We start from the raw sequence: 17,122 nt of genomic DNA, 5'->3' as shown, positions 1-17,122 counted from the left end.
TAATTTCAGGGACATAGGCTGCTGCCCACCTCAAAAGTAATGTGTTAAATTGTCTGGTTGCTGTGAGCTGTGTCAATAAGGGAGAATTTAAATTTAGATACGTAGCTTTGCATATGATACCAGGTTAGTTATTTGCTATTATGAAAAAGTAGAGGGCAAATTAGAGATGAAGTCATATTTGTGAGTTTAATATAGTGGTCGGCAAAGGCTGATAATTGTGCTATCTTTGCAGTTTGAATTCCCAAAGTGCCCTGAAGCACCTAGAATCCTGGTGGGTTTAGCAATAAACTCAGTAGGCATTATTGATGCTCAATAAGAGTAGAGTGGAAATATTTGCTATGTCCATTACAATCCTAGCCAATGTGGCCATGACGAAGCAAAATATTTGGTCATTCCTGAACACCTTCCAGTAGGAAGAGAAAATCTGAGGAACCGCTTTAGGAAAAATTATTTATTGAGTGATTACACCAGGCCTGGTGCCAAGGATAACATACTGAATAAGACAGAGTCCAGTTACTAATGAGCTGATTTTCCTGAGATGGTCTCATACCCACTTTCTTAGTCCACTTAGGGCTGCTATAACAAAATACCACAGACTGTCTGCTTAACAAAACAGAAATTTATTGCTCACGGTTCTGGAGGCAGAAGTGCAAGATCATGGCTCCAGCATGGTTGGGTGAGGACCCACTTCTAGGTTGCAGACTTCTCATTGTGTCCTCACAAGCTGAAAGGAGCTAGGGATCTCTGTGGAGCCTTAAAAAAAAAAAAAATAGGGCAGTAATTCCATTCACGTGGGCTGGGTCTTCATGACCTAAGCACCTCCCAAAGGCCCACCTCCTAATACCATCACATCAGGCATCAGGATTTCAAGATATAAATTTGCGGGGGACACAAAGTTTCAGACTATAGCACCTACCATTTAAAGAGTAGGAATCTCCAGGGCTGAGGCAGCCTAACTCCCTATGCAAAATAAAGAGTAAAGCAGAGTTCAGGATCAGAGCTGAAAGTTAATTCTTCACGTGATAATAATGAATATTTATGCAATGCTGAATTAAGGACAGAGATGTTTTACTTTTGTTTGAAAAGAATAGACATGAATTGGAACCTCTGAAAGTTCTTTGGGAAATTTGAAATTCAATGCAAAATGCAAAGAGAGATTCAAATCAATGATGTTTTCTAAATCGGCTATTTTCATTGAGGATATTGCTTCCAAGGGTGCAAAACTTAGTTCGGGGGAGGGTGAACAAATTTTAAATATTACAATGATTTGTAGTGCTCCAAAGCTCAATGCTGTCCGGCAAAATCTTATTCCTTAGTACTCATTTTTCTAATTGGGTTTTCTTGTGTATCGTATAAAAGCATTGACATTGAGTTCATGGGAGATACTCAAAATGTATATGAGATCAGTGCTATAAAACCTATGGTGAATAGATTGCTCACTAGCAGACTTTCCTTCTATCATTTGCTTAATCTCAAAATTACATTGTGAGAGGTGGCCTATTTTTGCTGATGAGCTGACATTGGCTTTCTGTGGATGTTGCTTATGTTTAAACCTTGATGCTTCTGAGTATGAGGTGGGCATTGAGAATTAAATGAAAGTAGTTTATATTATATTATTTAATTCTACTAAAGTTACACAACAATTAATAATTACACCAATTGTTGAAAGGAAAAAATATTGTCAGAGTATCTAGCAGCTACTGAAGTTAAAAATTATTTTCTGATATGAAGCAAAAGTATGTAAAAATACATGTTAAGAAAATAATTTGAATTTTCGATTGTTTTTAGCAGTTCAGAAGGATTTTTGTAAGTATATCATAATATTGGTATTATGGTTATGTATTCATATAAAATTTAATTTGAATACATATTTGATACATTACGATTTATATAAGTAAATATATTACATTAAAAGTTTCCCTTTATGAACTTAGTTATAAAGTGAAATTAAATGTCCATTCCTCATAAGTTTAACTTTTAGCTTGAAATTTTAGGTCATTCTTAATCTTGCACTGAAGAGAAAGAGTAAAGTTTGAGCTTTCTTTTTCTATTTATAAAGTAGAAGTACGTAGAGAACACATAAAAAGGTATACCGTATATCTATGTTACTAACTTTTCTTGGGAGATTCAATTAGAAAAACATCTAAAAAGACTCTGGAGGCAGGAAGGAATAGTGAAGAAAAAATATGGTTGAGAAACATTGCTCTAAATCAATGCAGAAAGTGCATAAAGGAAAGCAAAAACAGAAGTAGAAAGTAAGTGAAACGTTCAGAAAATGGAAACTTGTGTGTGCCCTATTTAAGACACATGCACAAAGGAAGGTCTTCAGAGAACCCAGAGACAAGGGTTACAGGTCACCCACCTCAGCCAGGCCAGCAGCATCTGCAAGATCCTCAATGGCTCTACCCTTTTCCTTACTGATGGCCCTGGTGGTGCTCAGCTGCCACTCCAGCTGCTCTCTGGCATGTGACCTGCCTCACACCCATAGCCTGGGCAACACAAGGGTCTTGATGCTCCTGGGGCAAATGAGGAGAATCTCCCCCTTCTCCTGCCTGAAGGACAGAAATGACTTTGGATTCCCCCAGGAGGTGTTTGACGGCAACCAGTTCCGGACAGCTCAAGCCATCTCTGTGGTCCATGAGATGATCCAGCAGATCTTCCACCTCTTCAGCACAGAGGGCTCGTCTGCTGCCTGGGATGAGAGCCTCCTAGACAAACTCTACACTGGACTTTATCAGCAGCTGACTGAGCTGGAAGCCTGTCTGAGCCAGGAGGTGGGGGTGGAAGAGACGCCCCTGATGAACGAGGACTCCCTGCTGGCTGTGAGGAGATACTTCCAAAGAATCGCTCTCTATCTGCAAGAGAAGAAATACAGCCCTTGTGCCTGGGAGATCGTCAGAGCAGAAATCATGAGATCCTTCTCTTCATCCACAAACTTGCAGCAGAGTTAAGGAGGAAGAAATGACACCTGGTTCAACATGGAAATGCTTTTCATTGACTGATAATATCACACTTCCACTTGCTCTGCCATGTCAAGGACTCAAGGATTTCTGCTGTAATCGTGATCTGAACTCAATCAAATTTGTCAAATGTTTTCAAGCGTATTAATGAATATTGTGTTTAACCCTGCGGACACTAGTCTGATACAGATGACCCGGCTGCTCTATTTATTTATTTAAATATTTATTTATTTAATTATTTATGAGATTTAAATTATTTTTGTTGCTATAACATTATGTGCACCTTTACATTGTAGTTTAATATAACAAAATGCTTTCTTTATATTTAACCAATTTATTATTTTCTTTGTTCATTAAATCTTTACTGTAGAAAATATCTTCTATTTGTTTATTCTTTAAAAAAGAAACACCACACCTGAGTGTGCAAGCTGATTAAAGAATGGATGGCACTATTCATTTACCATCATTATTATATTCAAGTTAGAAGTAAAAATAGACTTCCTCTAAGCCTGGTTGTATGTTGACCTCAGGATATGAGGTGAACATAACAAATACAGTTCCTGCTTTCTTGTATGTTTGTTTTTTGTGGGGAAAGTAACCTAAAAACACTAACCAATTGATTGGTAATTGAATATTAGTTATTTTTAAATTAACACTAATTAATGTTAGGAATTATTATCAGTTAGGTTTAATGCTAAAATGGGAAGGGAAAAAATGGAATTCTCTCAGCACAAGCTGGATCGAGTCATGTCAGGATGTAAGAACAAAAGTGGTAGATATTCTCTGTATTTTCCCGGTAGACATCTAAGTGCACATGTTCGCAGGATAGTTGAGTTTACAATTTACAAGCAATTCCACAAACTGTAGAGTATACGAAGGAAAGTGGTCACCTGGGAAGAGAGTATATGGGAATGAGAAAGGACTGAAATTGGTTGCTAGGACCTTCAACCTTAAAAGTGAGGGAAGAACCACAAAGAAAACAGGTGGAACAGCCACGCGTTTTCAGAACGAGAGAGAATGGAGAGAAGACCATGTTTAAAGACTGAAACTGCTTAGAATACTCAATGTATTAATGAAAAATGTGGATGGAAACTGCCCAGCACACTGGGAAATAGATGGCATTGGTGACTTCAGAGACAGTTGATTTCGTGGAACTAGTCACCAGAACCACACTGGAATAGGGGGAAGGGTGAATAAGAAATGTTAATGACAATATTTAGAAAATAGCTTTGAGAAGTTTGCCTTCTGAAGTGGAGGAGAAAAATAGGTCTGACCTATAACACAGCGTGGATTATTTTTTCTCTGCATCATTTTCCCTCTTTTGAAATATATTTGCCTCTGGATAGATTTCATGGAATCGATATATTGGCAAATCATATTAATATGTTTAATGTTTTATTTACTTTAAATCATGGCATATTTAGTTACTTATGATGGTCATTTATCAATATTTTGATTAGTACTATGTTGAAGGTCAGTAGGCTGCTCTGTTGATTGAAACCATCCACTACATGAGGAAACAGATGAAACTGACCTTAGTGTGAGCTTGTTTGGTGGAATTAATGATCAGAAACCACACTGGAGTAGTGAAAAGGGTGATAAGAGAAGAACTCCTGCTGTCATTTTTCTCACCTGGGGATTCACTTTATTTCTTTCGTCATATTCAGACTGACAATTGTTTTCCTTTTGACTCAGTGCATCCAAACGCAAGGACAGCTTTCTAAGAAAGTTGAGTGGAGAAAGAAAAAAATGATGTATTGAAAATGATGGAAAATAATGGTATGGGCCAGTTATGTTTCCATTTTTACTTCCCTATTTTGGTACTAACTTCAAGATGAAATAGAAAGTATCTCAAAGCAGCAAGACAATCCTTACTCAGAAAAATACTAAAGTAAAATGACATACAAAATTATAAAAACTTTGAAGCTAGTAAACGATTGGAGACCTCTGGGAGAGTTGATTTGGTAGAATTAATCTCCAGAAAACATACTGGAGCAGGAGGAAGGGTGAATAAGAGAAGTTGATGATGATATATAGAAAATAGCTTTGAGAAGTTTGCCTCCTGAAGTGGAGGACATGACATATTTAATCACTTTCTCTCCTTGATAAGCATGCACTGCTTCTGTCTGGGAAGTCATAATGCTCCTCCATCTTGGTCACACGTAAGCCTCTTCAGCACTCACGTCGCAACCATTGGTTGCAAATCAGAGAGGAGAAGAGATTCTTCACTGGGCTCAATCAGTAGACAACGGGAAGTGCAGTCTGTGCTGGAGGTGAGAAACGGAGCTGTCCTTGGGAATGAGAAGAGCAGGATGGGCTGAAGAGGTCTCCAATGGAATCAGCGAGGTCTAGAAGGATGAAAGTGAGAGCCCATATGGAAATTCGCAGGTGCTTTTTGTTTATTCTTAATGATTTTGAAATAAAGACATTTTAACTGGAAAGAAACTGACAGAATTTACCATAAAAGATCCGTGTTATAGTAGATATTAGTGCTTTACTTTATATGAGAAAACAATCACCTGAAGGCCCTAATTTAAGGAAGTCTTAAAGAGGAATGCTATTGCTATATATGTGGTTACATCTAAACAATCATTGACTGCACAAACAATAATAATAAGGTCTAATTCTTAGGAAATAAAACAGGGTAGAACTAAAATACTGTGATCGTAATTAAAGTATCTTTAGATTTTTCCATAAGTGAGTAAAGATGTTGATTTTTCTTCAGGCTTTTTGAAATGTCTATTGAAAGCCATGGATTGTTAAATAACTAGGTAAAAAGAAGAGATATAAAAGAGACATAAAGCACATAAAAGAAGAGAAAGCTTAATAAATCAGAAAATATAAATATGAAAGATAATATGATAGAAGTAAATCTAAATTTATGAGCAATCACTATAAGTGGTCTAAATTTTATAGTTGGAGAAATAGATTTTTGGGATACCTCAAAAACAATTTTCAGTACTTCCACTACTGATCATGATATAGGTACAGAGACTAGTTTTATCTCTCATCTTAAACACAACAAAAAGAAGAAAATATATGGAACAATACTTTTCAGACAAAGGGTAATGTAGGACAGGACAGTAATCCCTGACAAAGGGAAACAAATGAGGTGAGCTCTATAATTGTTCCAATTTACCTCCTGGAGAAAAATCACAGGCTGTTCAGGGAATGGATATCCCAAACAGCTGTGCTGAATTGCTATTCTTAAACTCACAAGAAAACTCAAGAGTTAAAAATAAATAGGCTTCCAGAGGTCTGCAGTTAATGGATTAATAAAATTATTTTACCATCTTCATTGAAGAAATCACTCATGAAATCTTAGACTTTTTTTCAATTGGCAGAAAAATCTACTCCCTTCCAACTAATTAATAGGGATTTTGTCTGCTTTTCTTTAGAATTTAAAGTCAGTTCAGTGGACTCATACCACACCCCTTTGCCATACAAAACAATAGACAACAATCCTTTGGCAGTTAAAGTGGAATTCAGCATCCTTTGTCATCTTATTCTCTTCATAAACTCAGGTCCTCCAGAAGCAGTTCACCCAACCCCATCTCTTATCAACAGAGTGATTAAGAATTCCCTTTTGGAAAATATGCAAAGTCACATAGCCAAGGCATGGGCAAAAGAAGAAATCTACACCTGAAATGACCGCAAAACCAAAGATCTTCCTTCCCATGGAACCCAAGGACCATGTCCAGAACTTAAAAGTAGGACTCATAAAAAGCAAGGCTTCCCTCATTCAGGAAGATCTGTTGTTAAAATTCCTCCCCCACCTCATCATAGATGTTTAGAATCCCATCGTAGATGCCAGCCTGTTCTCCCTAACCTATTAAATTTCACCCCAAATCCTGAATCAGGGAGACAGGTCTGAGGGCACATGCCCCCTGTTCTCCCTGCAGGTCAATCTCTCAGAATAAAGCTGATCTCTTTTCCCAAAGGCTGATGCTGTAACTAATTGGCTTGTTTATGTGCATTGGGCAAGTGAACCCCAATTTTGTGTGGTAACAAATTGGTGACCATGAAGGGACAAGGTCCTGTGATTGCCTGCCCAAGGCTCTGGAACCCCCAGTGGAGTGCAGGGTCTTTTCATTGACGCTAAGAGGCTGCCTAGACAGTTTTGTCTAGAGGCTCGGCTAATTGGATTCCTGTTTCCATGCTGCGGAGCTCCAGGCCCCAAAGCATTTTTTCTTCCTTTGGGAGAAGAAACAGCTTCTGGATCAAAATGTCTCTCTGCTCTGAGTGAGCAACTTTAAGAAAGTGACTGGCCCTTCCCTCATCTCTCTGGTTTGATTTCCTGGAGATTTAGGTTTAGCTTGTATTCTGAGTAATCTTTGTGGGCTGAGACCTGAGCCTTGGGCCTGAACCACCCAAGATAATTAGGGACAGCATAAAAGTTTCATTCATGAAGTTACTTCTAGATCTGGACAAGTGCTGGTAGTGGTTAAGAGTTGCCCCTGGCAACCTGGTTTTTGGTAGCTCCTGGCACTGGTCCAGAGCTACTTCTGGAAAACTAGCTAGTTCCTCATTTTGCTAATGTGGTGTATCACGCGGAGTACTCTTCTGCTGCCTGGAACACGATCCTCCTGGACAAACTCTGCACCGATTTCATCAGCAGCTGGAAGACCTGGACACCTGTTTGGATCAGGAGATGTGAGAGGAAGAATCTGTGCTGGGAGTGGAGGGCCCTACACTGGCTGTGAAAGGTACTTCCGGGGAATCCATCTCTACCTGAAAGAGAAGAAATACAGTGACTGTGCCTGGGAGATTGTCAGAGTGGAAATCATGAGATCCTTCTCTTCGTCAGCAAATTTGAGGAAAAGATGAAGAAGTAAGGAGAGGGACCTGAAAATGAATCTCTTTAACAAATACAGTTATTGAAATGATTCTCTTCACCTAATACACTGTCACATGCCCATGTGTTCTGTCATTTTTTACAGACTCTAATTTCTGCTTTAGTCATGGAGTCCATTGAGCTAAACTGTTCAAAGTTGTGGTTAAAATGTTTTTGTTAAAATGAATATCTCTAGGTGCATCATTCCTTCAGAGAGAGCTATAATAATGTCACGTATGAATTTATATATTGGGGAACTTCTGGTTTCTCATTCAACATGCAACCAGTTTGGAAGTCATCATTCCCAACCTCACAACAAAACGAGTGCAAAATGAATTCAAAACAACTCTTCTTAGATCCATCAAGAACTGAGGTCACAGAGCAAGCCACTGCCCTGACAACTGGAGAGAAAGGAGGATGCAGAGAATCACAGCTTACCTGGAGCAGAAGCCCACAGCTGGAGCTAGTATCGGTGGGAACACTTAAACTGTAATTGAAGAAGTGCTGGAGGCTCTGTGTGGATGAGCTTCAGTGTTAAAAACTCCAGGGGTCCAGAGTTAGTGGAGCCCCACACTTTTGTGAGTCTTACCTTCAGGAACCCTACCAGGTTCTCATGTGAAGATCAGAGAAAAATCTGGTTTCTCCAGCAGAGAGAGGGAAAAAGTAGTCATTTTGAAATATAAGTCTCTTGTTCTCCTTAGCAATGGCCTGACCTCTAGGCAAACCATTGTACCAGAGCCTAACCCACCTGAGGGAAGGGAAATACCTAACTCCAAACCCCTCTAAGTTTCCTGTCTCACCTAACAGGGTGGTAGAAAGCTGAGAAGCCCTTGTGAAGGTCACAGCCCAGGGGCACAGGCTCACTAAAATACTAAGACTAATCAATCATAGGATTCTAGAACACTTCCCCTCTCCTCAACCTGCCATCATATCAATAAGGTTCCAGAATAATAACCAGAGATTATAATGGAAAGAACTGCAAGTGTCAGACTTTATTTAAGAAGAAGTCTCTAGGGAAACCCAAAGACAACAGGGGAGAAAAAAGCAAGGCCACAAGAGGAAATTTTGGCCTCTGACAGCCACAGCTACAGCAAACAGTAAACATAGCCCAATTCCTAGCTGGATAAATATAACACCTCACTCTAAATGCCAATTTACCTGAGTTCCTTTTACCCCATACATCACGTCCAACTTTCAACAGAACTTACAAGGCATAGGCTGGTTCAGTGGCATAGCAGTTAAGTTTGCACACTTTGCTTCAGTGGCCTTGGGTTCACCAGTGCAGATCACAGGTGTGGACATATGCACTGCTTATCAAGGCATGCTGTGGCAAGCATCCACATATAAAAAATAGAGGAAGATGGGCACAGATGTTAGCTCACGGCCAATCTTCCTCAGCAAAAAGAGGAGGATTGGTGGTGGATGTTAGCTCAAGTGTAATTTTCCTCAAAAAATAAAAAACGACTTTCCAGGCATACTAAAAATTGAAAGACAGTTTGAAGAGACAGAGCATGCATCAGAACTAGACTCAGATATGGCAGAGACTTTGGAATGATCAGACCAAGTTTAAAATAACCATGATTAATATGCTAAAGACTCCAATGTATTCATATATTCATTCATCTACTTTATCTACATCATACTACATGCGGCATTTAAAATAGTTTTGTTCAAATAATATCATGTTCACTGTTCTAATATATTCAACTATAAAAAAATCACCTGTATCTTTTATCAAATTATTTTGTTGTTTAAGTTATGAAATTCTTCCCCAGGAGACACCTTGGATTTGTTTACTCTTAAAAAAAGAAAACCCTAAATTTGCATACCTTTATTGAAAACTAAATGATAGATTCAACTCACTCATTTGTTTTTCCCAACAGTTATATTTTAAAACTGCATATTTCCATGTCAGATTATATGATAGTTCTGATAGTACAGAGGCAAAAAAAGCAATTGCAAAACCTATTCTCTTGGAGCTTTCGATTTGGAAGAGAAAGAGACATAAAAATAGTAATCATGATTAATGAATTTGAATTATGTTTCATGTTACAATGAAGGTAGAGGACAGGGGATTCTGTCACCAGAAGCTTGAATGAGGGATATCAAGAAGGAGAAGCAGATGTACTCTATAAAGGGCCCAAGACAACTAAAGACAGACGCCCCATTGGTAGATGCATATGTGAATGTGGAATCTCCAACAATGTACATCCCGGAGACATCAGTTTGCAGTTTGTTGCATATTTGGACATCAGGGCGTGGGAATGGATGTCATTACTCATGAGTAGAGTGTAGAATGAGAAGATGACCTAAAGCTTGTGAGGACCTTCAACTTTTAAGGCTGAGAGAGAGGAGGCCCCGCAGAGGGGACAGAGGTGGAGTAGCCAGTGCAGACAGGAGAAAAACGGGGGGAAGGATCCACAGAAAGCATTGAAGGAGAAAAGAAAGAGTTTGAGAATTTCGCAAGATGGAACTTAAGTAGTTATTTATGACATGTGATATGAGATTCTGCACTGAATCCAGATTCTGCCAGGACATGTGTGTGATCCTGGGGAATTCACTTAACTTCCCTGAGCCTCAGTTTTCTCAAATATAAAGTAAGGTGGAAATATTCGTAGAGCTGTTGTGAGTATTAAACGAACCAGAACAGTTAAAAGCACTTAGTGGAGTATCTTCCACTGAGTGAGGGCTGAACATATGGTAATTATTTTCTTATTTTTTCTTAAAGATCAATATAAGAATAGTGAACTCTCCTGCTCCTCTCTCTGTGACTGCCTGCAAAACGCTGACAGTCCAAACAACAGAACTGGGAAAAAGTAGCTCATCAATTGTATGTAATTATATACACAATAATATAATATAATATATATACATATATGCTATGTTTATAAACATATACACATATTCAATAAAAAATATATACTATACAACATAATATATATGCTATATAATAGATTATATTATTTATATGTAATATATTGATTATATTAAGTATATAATTTTATATTGATTATATCAATATTGATTATATTATATAGTTATATATAGATTATATCTATGTTACATATTAATATACTATATATAGTGTATTATATATATATAGAATTCATTTTCTGATTCTGATACCTGGCACAGTTCCCCCTTCCTCTCTGCTTTCGTGGATCTCGTTCTTTCACTCCCGTATCACAGTCCTTTCGTTCCTTCCAGTGTAGAAAACCCCGGTGTGCTCCCCCTCATTACTCGTCATTAAGCTGTTCTGCCCATTCATAGAGCTGTTTCTTTTGCGTTATGGTTTCTGCCAGTCAGTTTCCCCTTAAAAGTACAAAGCCACTGAAAGCAAAAGATGACTGAAAGTTTTAGGTTTTGCAGCAAGTCTCATATGAGATGAGCTTTTTTCTCCCTGTGAATATTTGTGGAAATGTTGCAATCATGTAACAGCTGCTGTAGCTAAAAGGAAATAGAAAGCAGGATTCATTTTGCCCTGGGGACTATTAGAATATTTATAAAGGAAGAGTGCCCCCTACTGGCCAAAATGGACAAAGACAGAGACCGAGTCTGGAGGCCTGGCTTCTGTTCTAGCAGAATTCTGTCCCCTTGCAGACTTCGCTCCAGAGTTAAAAAGAAGGCGCTTTTTATGAAAGAACTGAACCTATTACGCGACGATGCCTGTTTCCTTAGCTTTTATATATTTAAAAAAATATATATCTTTCTTTTTAACAGCAGTTTTAGGTTCACAGCCAAAGTGAAGCAGAATGTGTAGAGATTTGCCTGCACACTCCCTGCCCCTCCTTTTGCATAGTCTCCCCTTAGCAGCATCTCCCATCAGATGGAACACGTTAGAAGTCATGAACCAACATCCACACGTCATTATCACCCAGAGCCCACAGTTTATATTTAGGTTCCCTCGTGGTGTTGCATATTCTATGGGTTTGGAGGAATGTATAGTGATGTATCCACCACTATAGCATCACTACCCTGAAATCCTCTGAGCTCCACCTGTTCATCCCCCAACCCCTGGCAACCACTGATCTTTTCACTGCCTCCGTAGTTCTGCCATTTCCAGCACGTCGTGTAAGTTGGAATCATACAGCATGCAGCCTTTCAGACTGGCTTCTTTCTCTTAGTAATATGCATTTAAATGTCCTTCATGTCTTTTACGGTCTGTGGGCAAAAATTGTATGATTTGGCTCCATAGTCCCACCTTATCCTGAAAAATCTCTGTAACCGTATCCTCCTCATAACCAAAGTTATTAATTTGTTACATACTCAAAAGTATTATAGAACTGAGGGAATGAAAGGGTGAAGGGATGGGGGTCGCAGAGCTGGCAGCGGAGGGGACTTAATCATCCACCTGCCCTGCAGAGGTAGGTCCCAGGGCAGTGTGACTGGAGAAGAGGCACAGGCATCCACGGTCCCCGCCCTGGTTCCCTTGGAGCGGGGAGTGGAGGTCACAGTGCAGCACCAGCTGAAGACCGCTGGGTCCTGTGAGCCCAGGGAGTGTGAATGTGGCCCCGCCTCCACACTCCCGCCTGCCCAGAGCTGCGCGCTGCAGGTCAAGACAGTCCAGCCCCGGATGGAAACACAGTACATACTAGAGGGAACCCTGCCCACATGTCTGCACCTGACGAACTGGCAAAGAATCCAGGAGCTCATCTGGGCCTCTCTTGAGCTGCATCCACATTCTCATTCCACCAGGAGGAGGCAGCACCAGGCTCAGGACTCTCTCATTTGCTCAAAAAACCCAAAGCACAGGAAATGTGGAGTTGAAAGTCAAGTCGGCAGCAGCTTGAGAACTTGGAAGGAGAACGGAGATTAAAGCTTTCACTGGAACAGCGGCAGGTCCTCTGGAGATGGAACAATACAATGGGCAGCATTGAGTCAAGTGTTTCTCTAGAACATTCTGATTCAGATGGAGGGAAGATTGAAGTGGATGCTGAGAACACAGTCATTCCACAGAGACATGGCCAATAGCAGTGTCCCCAGCAAGGGTGACACTGATAGCACAACAGCCTGCGGAGTATTGGAAGGGGCAAAGGTTCCTCCAGGGTCAGCTGCAAACTTCAGTTCCCTCCCTAGGACTCAGCAAGTCATCACATCACAGGGAAAATTACTCCTGGGGTCAAGGCAATACAAGGAATCTCCTAATTTAGGGTCATGGTGCAGCCTCCTTTATAAACAGACAAAATGAAACAATGCTTGAGTAGAAGGGACACAGCAGGGATTTGAACACATTTAGCAACAAGCCTGGTAGAGCATTCCCAGCAGGACACATATTAGCAATGTGTATACTGGGAGATCACAATCTCTAAAAGCAACAAAGACCTTTGAGAAAATTCATTTATTTAATTTAGGCATTTGGAAAGAGGACATTGATGGATCAATCCTCTTTCTTGTCTTTCCAGTTGGTGCACACTGCACTGAGTAGGTACACTTAGAGTTTGGAAACTTTCCTGAGCATTCAAGTCCAAAAAATAAGCAAGGCAAGGCCCAGTCCCAAGGCATAGTGGTTAGATTCCACGTGTTCCCCTTTGGTGGCCTGGGTTCGTGGGTAGAGATCCTGGGTGTGGACCACTTGTCAGCTAAGCTGTGGTGGCCACCCACATATAGAGTAGAGGAGAATTGGCATGAATGTTAGCTCAGAGCTAATCTTCCTCAAGAAAAAAAAATTAAAAATGGGGAAGATTAGCAACAGATATTAGCTTGGGGCTAATCTTCCTCAGCAAAAAAAAAAAAAAAAAAAAACCAGCAAAGCAGATCCCTATATTGCTAAAAATATCATTTTACAAACTAATGCTGATTTTAATAATATGCTGACTTCAATCCTGCAGCTTATTTTATGACTTTTTACTAGGATGAGGCTAGAAAAATAAAGACAGCTATATTAAGCCATGTGACTGAGTCTGGAGTTCAAGCCAGACTCTCCTTGGTAAGTAGCAGTTTAAAAGCATCCACTGCTTCTGTCCAGGAAGTGCATAATACCCTTCCATCCTGGTCATACATAAGCCTCTTCAGCACTCACATCGCAAACATTGGTTGCAAAGATGCAAGAGAAGAGATTCTTCACTGGGCTCTCTCAGTAAACAACAGGAAGAGCAGTCTGGGCTGGAGGTGAGAAACAGAGTTGTCCTTGGGAATGAGAAGAGCAGGCTGGCATGAAGAGGTATCCCATGGCATCAGTGAGGTCCTGAAGGAGGAAAGTCAGAGCCCATATGGCTGGAAACTGTCAGGGGCTCTTTATTTATTCTTAAACTCACAAGAAAACTCAAGAGTTAAAAACAAATAGGCTTCCTTGAATCTTCAGTTAATGGGTTAAAGTTACTTTACTGTAATTCATTGAAGAAATCACTCATAAAATCTTAGACTTTTTATTCAATTGGCAGAAAAATCTACTCCCTTCTATTTAATAGGCATTTTGTCTATTTTTTGTTAGAACTTAAAGTTAGTTCAGTGGACTCATACCACACCCCAGTTTACCCTATACAACAATCGACAACAATCCTTGGCATTTGAAGTGGAACTCAGGATCCTTTGTCATCTCACTCTCCTTGCTCTATGACTTCATGCTGTGGCCTCTCGTTGGTTCATAAATCTCATGTCCATATCTATCCTTCACTTCCTTTAATGGCTCTTCTGGACAAGCCACTATATCGACTCTCCCTAAGGTTTGCTCTTGGATCTTTGGTCCTGATATCGAACCTGAAGTGAGTTCACTCACCCACTGCGCAGTAAGCCAATCTCTGACACCTTATGTAGTGGAAGAAAGTAGGAACTTTATTACTGCACAGCATTGAGCAAGGAGAGAGGGCAGCTAATGCTGAAATCCCAAACTCCCCGAAAAGCTAAAAGGAAGGGTTTTTATTTGGGGTTTTAGGTAGGGGAGGGGGAGCATATGGCCTTGCTGGTCAGAGCTTTCCCATCAGCCTGTATCTCCTCAGTGGGAAGGAGATAACAAATCCAGGTGCTTATCCTTGGCTGTGTCTGTCTCCATCAAGGATAGTGGATTCTGGAGCCAGGAAGCCAAGGAGTAAGCAGGGAATGAGTGCTTTGGTTTTAACCTCATATATTCTGGGTTTAAGGTAAGGAAACTGATAACAGGGCCAGTATCAGTATGTTAGGAAGAGTTCATCCCTGATGATTTATGTTTCATTCCAGTTGTGCAAGTGAGTGTAATCCATGTAGGGTTGTTGAGACAATTGGGTTAATGGTTTAAAGAACTTAGAAGAGCGGCTCATCCATAATAAGTATGCAATAAAATTCAGTTATCCTTTTTTAATGTCATGATTACTATTATCCAGATTAAGATCAGAATCTTTTGAAATCATCTAATTCCCTTTCTTTTAATTCTAGATTTCTCAACACAATCATTTAATTGCCTGACAGCTCAGGCAAGAGCTGGTACACACTATCCTGCCAGACAGGGTTAGTGTTCTAGCAACTGGGGTTCTGGTTGCCAGTCTCTGTGAGCTGGTTGGTGTAACTCTTTCCTTCTCTCCTCAGAGCTGATCACATGTGGATTAAATGTAAGAAAAATCAGATGGCTGGTCTTGCAAAGCTGAAGGCAGGCCATTGACCCAGGAGTTGGTCTTTGAGCTTCTGGCAGAAGCAGCCATTGTCCTGCCTTTATGTTATTCAACACTGGCCTTCATTCTTCCCCTCTGCCATACCCTGGTCCCCAACTTTGCTGCATTGAATTTTGCTAACTTAGAATATCTCATTCCATCACCGGAAAATCACTTCCCTTTTTTCACTTTCACAACATTCACACTTGCATTTCTTTTCTTTTTGCCCACTAAACTACTGTCGAATTTTACTTTCTAGGAAAGTCAGAATGAGAAACAAAAAATCTGAAGTCTTGAAAATGATAGAGATTGCAGCCTCTTTGCCTTCTTTTACTTCCTTTGTTGTTCTCACTTCATCATGAATTAGAATGTAATGCAGGAACACCAAGACAAATCTTGCCCATTAAGCCAGTAAGTGAAAAGAAGACAGAAAAATTTTAAATGAAATGTCATGAACGAGTAACAAAAAGAAGACTATTTCTCCCTGATTTGGTAGCCTGGCCCTCACTGCCTTGCATTCTCAGAGAGAGACAGAGACAGAGACAGAGGAACGAAGAAGCCCAATGGAATCCACTGAGTGATGAACAGCCAGAGGTCATAAGTTTCTGTATCAAAAGCTTCTAATAAGAGACATCATCATCACTGAATCCCTTGTGTCCAGCTCAGAAACCTCAAGCATAACAAGTGTTCAATAGCTTAAAGAAAACAGTTGAATAGTAAAATCTGTTGTTGGCAACATAAAAATTATGTGCCTACTAAAGGTGAAATCATGGCAACTGGGTAATTCCTCAACCTCCTTAAACAAAACAAACTTGCTGTCAGCACCCAAGGGCTCTTGACACTGATACCCGGGGACTCTGGTCCTTCACACAAACACTCTAGGAGCAAGGGCGAGGGTCCTGAAGGAGTAATTATTTTGCCAATGCAGAAACAAGCCCCTAGACTGTTAAAGTCCTCAGGATGTGGTGAGCCTGCCCTCAGGGCATGAGTCCAGGAGAGTTCAGGATGAGGCCTCTGTCACTGTGGAGGAGAGAGTGGTACTAGATGTGATATGTACCTTGTGAGTGAGGCGGTGCTTGGATTTGAACCTCCATCCCCATATGCTCCTGAAAAGAATCAGGACTCATGCTAGGGCTGTTGGCACAGCTTGAGGAGCACTATAGGCCTCCAGTAAGACAATGGTAGAAAGAAAGGACAATGTCTCTGTTAGTCCTGACTTTGTGGCCCCGGGGAAGCATAACCACATGGACCTGCATGAATGAGTTCTAGAAGGAAGAGACACATCGGAGAAGTTCATTCACTCATAATCATCAGCCTCTGCTGTGAATCAAACAGTAAATGCAACCCAGTCCTTGGTTCTAAAGAGCTTAATTGCCAAAGGTGGTCTGGTAAATCCCTTGACTCATACAGAGACCTTAGGGCTGAGGGAGCCTGCCCTCCTATGTAAAGTGAGGAGGACAAAATGGAGCCTAAGATCAGGGCTAAAAATGTGTCCTAGACAGAGAAGATAATACTTATATATGAAAAAGAGAGATGGAGTGTGTGTGTCGTGAGTATTTACATACCTATATCACTCTGACTTTAGGGCAAAGTCTTTTCTCTTTCGATTGATGAGTATCCATTAGAATTGGCACATCTGAAGTTTCCTGGGAAAATTAAACTTCTGTTGCAAAACTAATAGTTTAGATTGATGACGTCTTCTTAGACCACATGGAGAATACATAAATGAAAACAAAAAAGGAAGTAAAAGTACAGAGAAATGTTTAGAA

The 17,122-nt window shown here is 40.1% G+C and overlaps 1 protein-coding gene across 1 annotated transcript; it reads left to right on the top strand.

Moving 5' to 3' along the window:
- Positions 1-2,396: 2,396 nt before the first annotated feature.
- LOC124233240 (interferon alpha-2-like) lies at positions 2,397-2,951 on the top strand. The gene has a single exon (XM_046650407.1). The coding sequence runs from the start codon at positions 2,397-2,399 to the stop codon at positions 2,949-2,951; it is 555 nt and encodes a 184-aa protein (XP_046506363.1).
- The last annotated feature ends 14,171 nt before the right edge of the window (positions 2,952-17,122 follow it).

Source organism: Equus quagga, unplaced genomic scaffold, assembly GCF_021613505.1.
Source record: "Equus quagga isolate Etosha38 unplaced genomic scaffold, UCLA_HA_Equagga_1.0 167582_RagTag, whole genome shotgun sequence".
NCBI classification, from domain to species: domain Eukaryota; kingdom Metazoa; phylum Chordata; class Mammalia; order Perissodactyla; family Equidae; genus Equus; species Equus quagga.
Note: the sequence above shows the minus strand (reverse complement) of the source record. Positions and strands in the feature narration are given on the sequence as shown.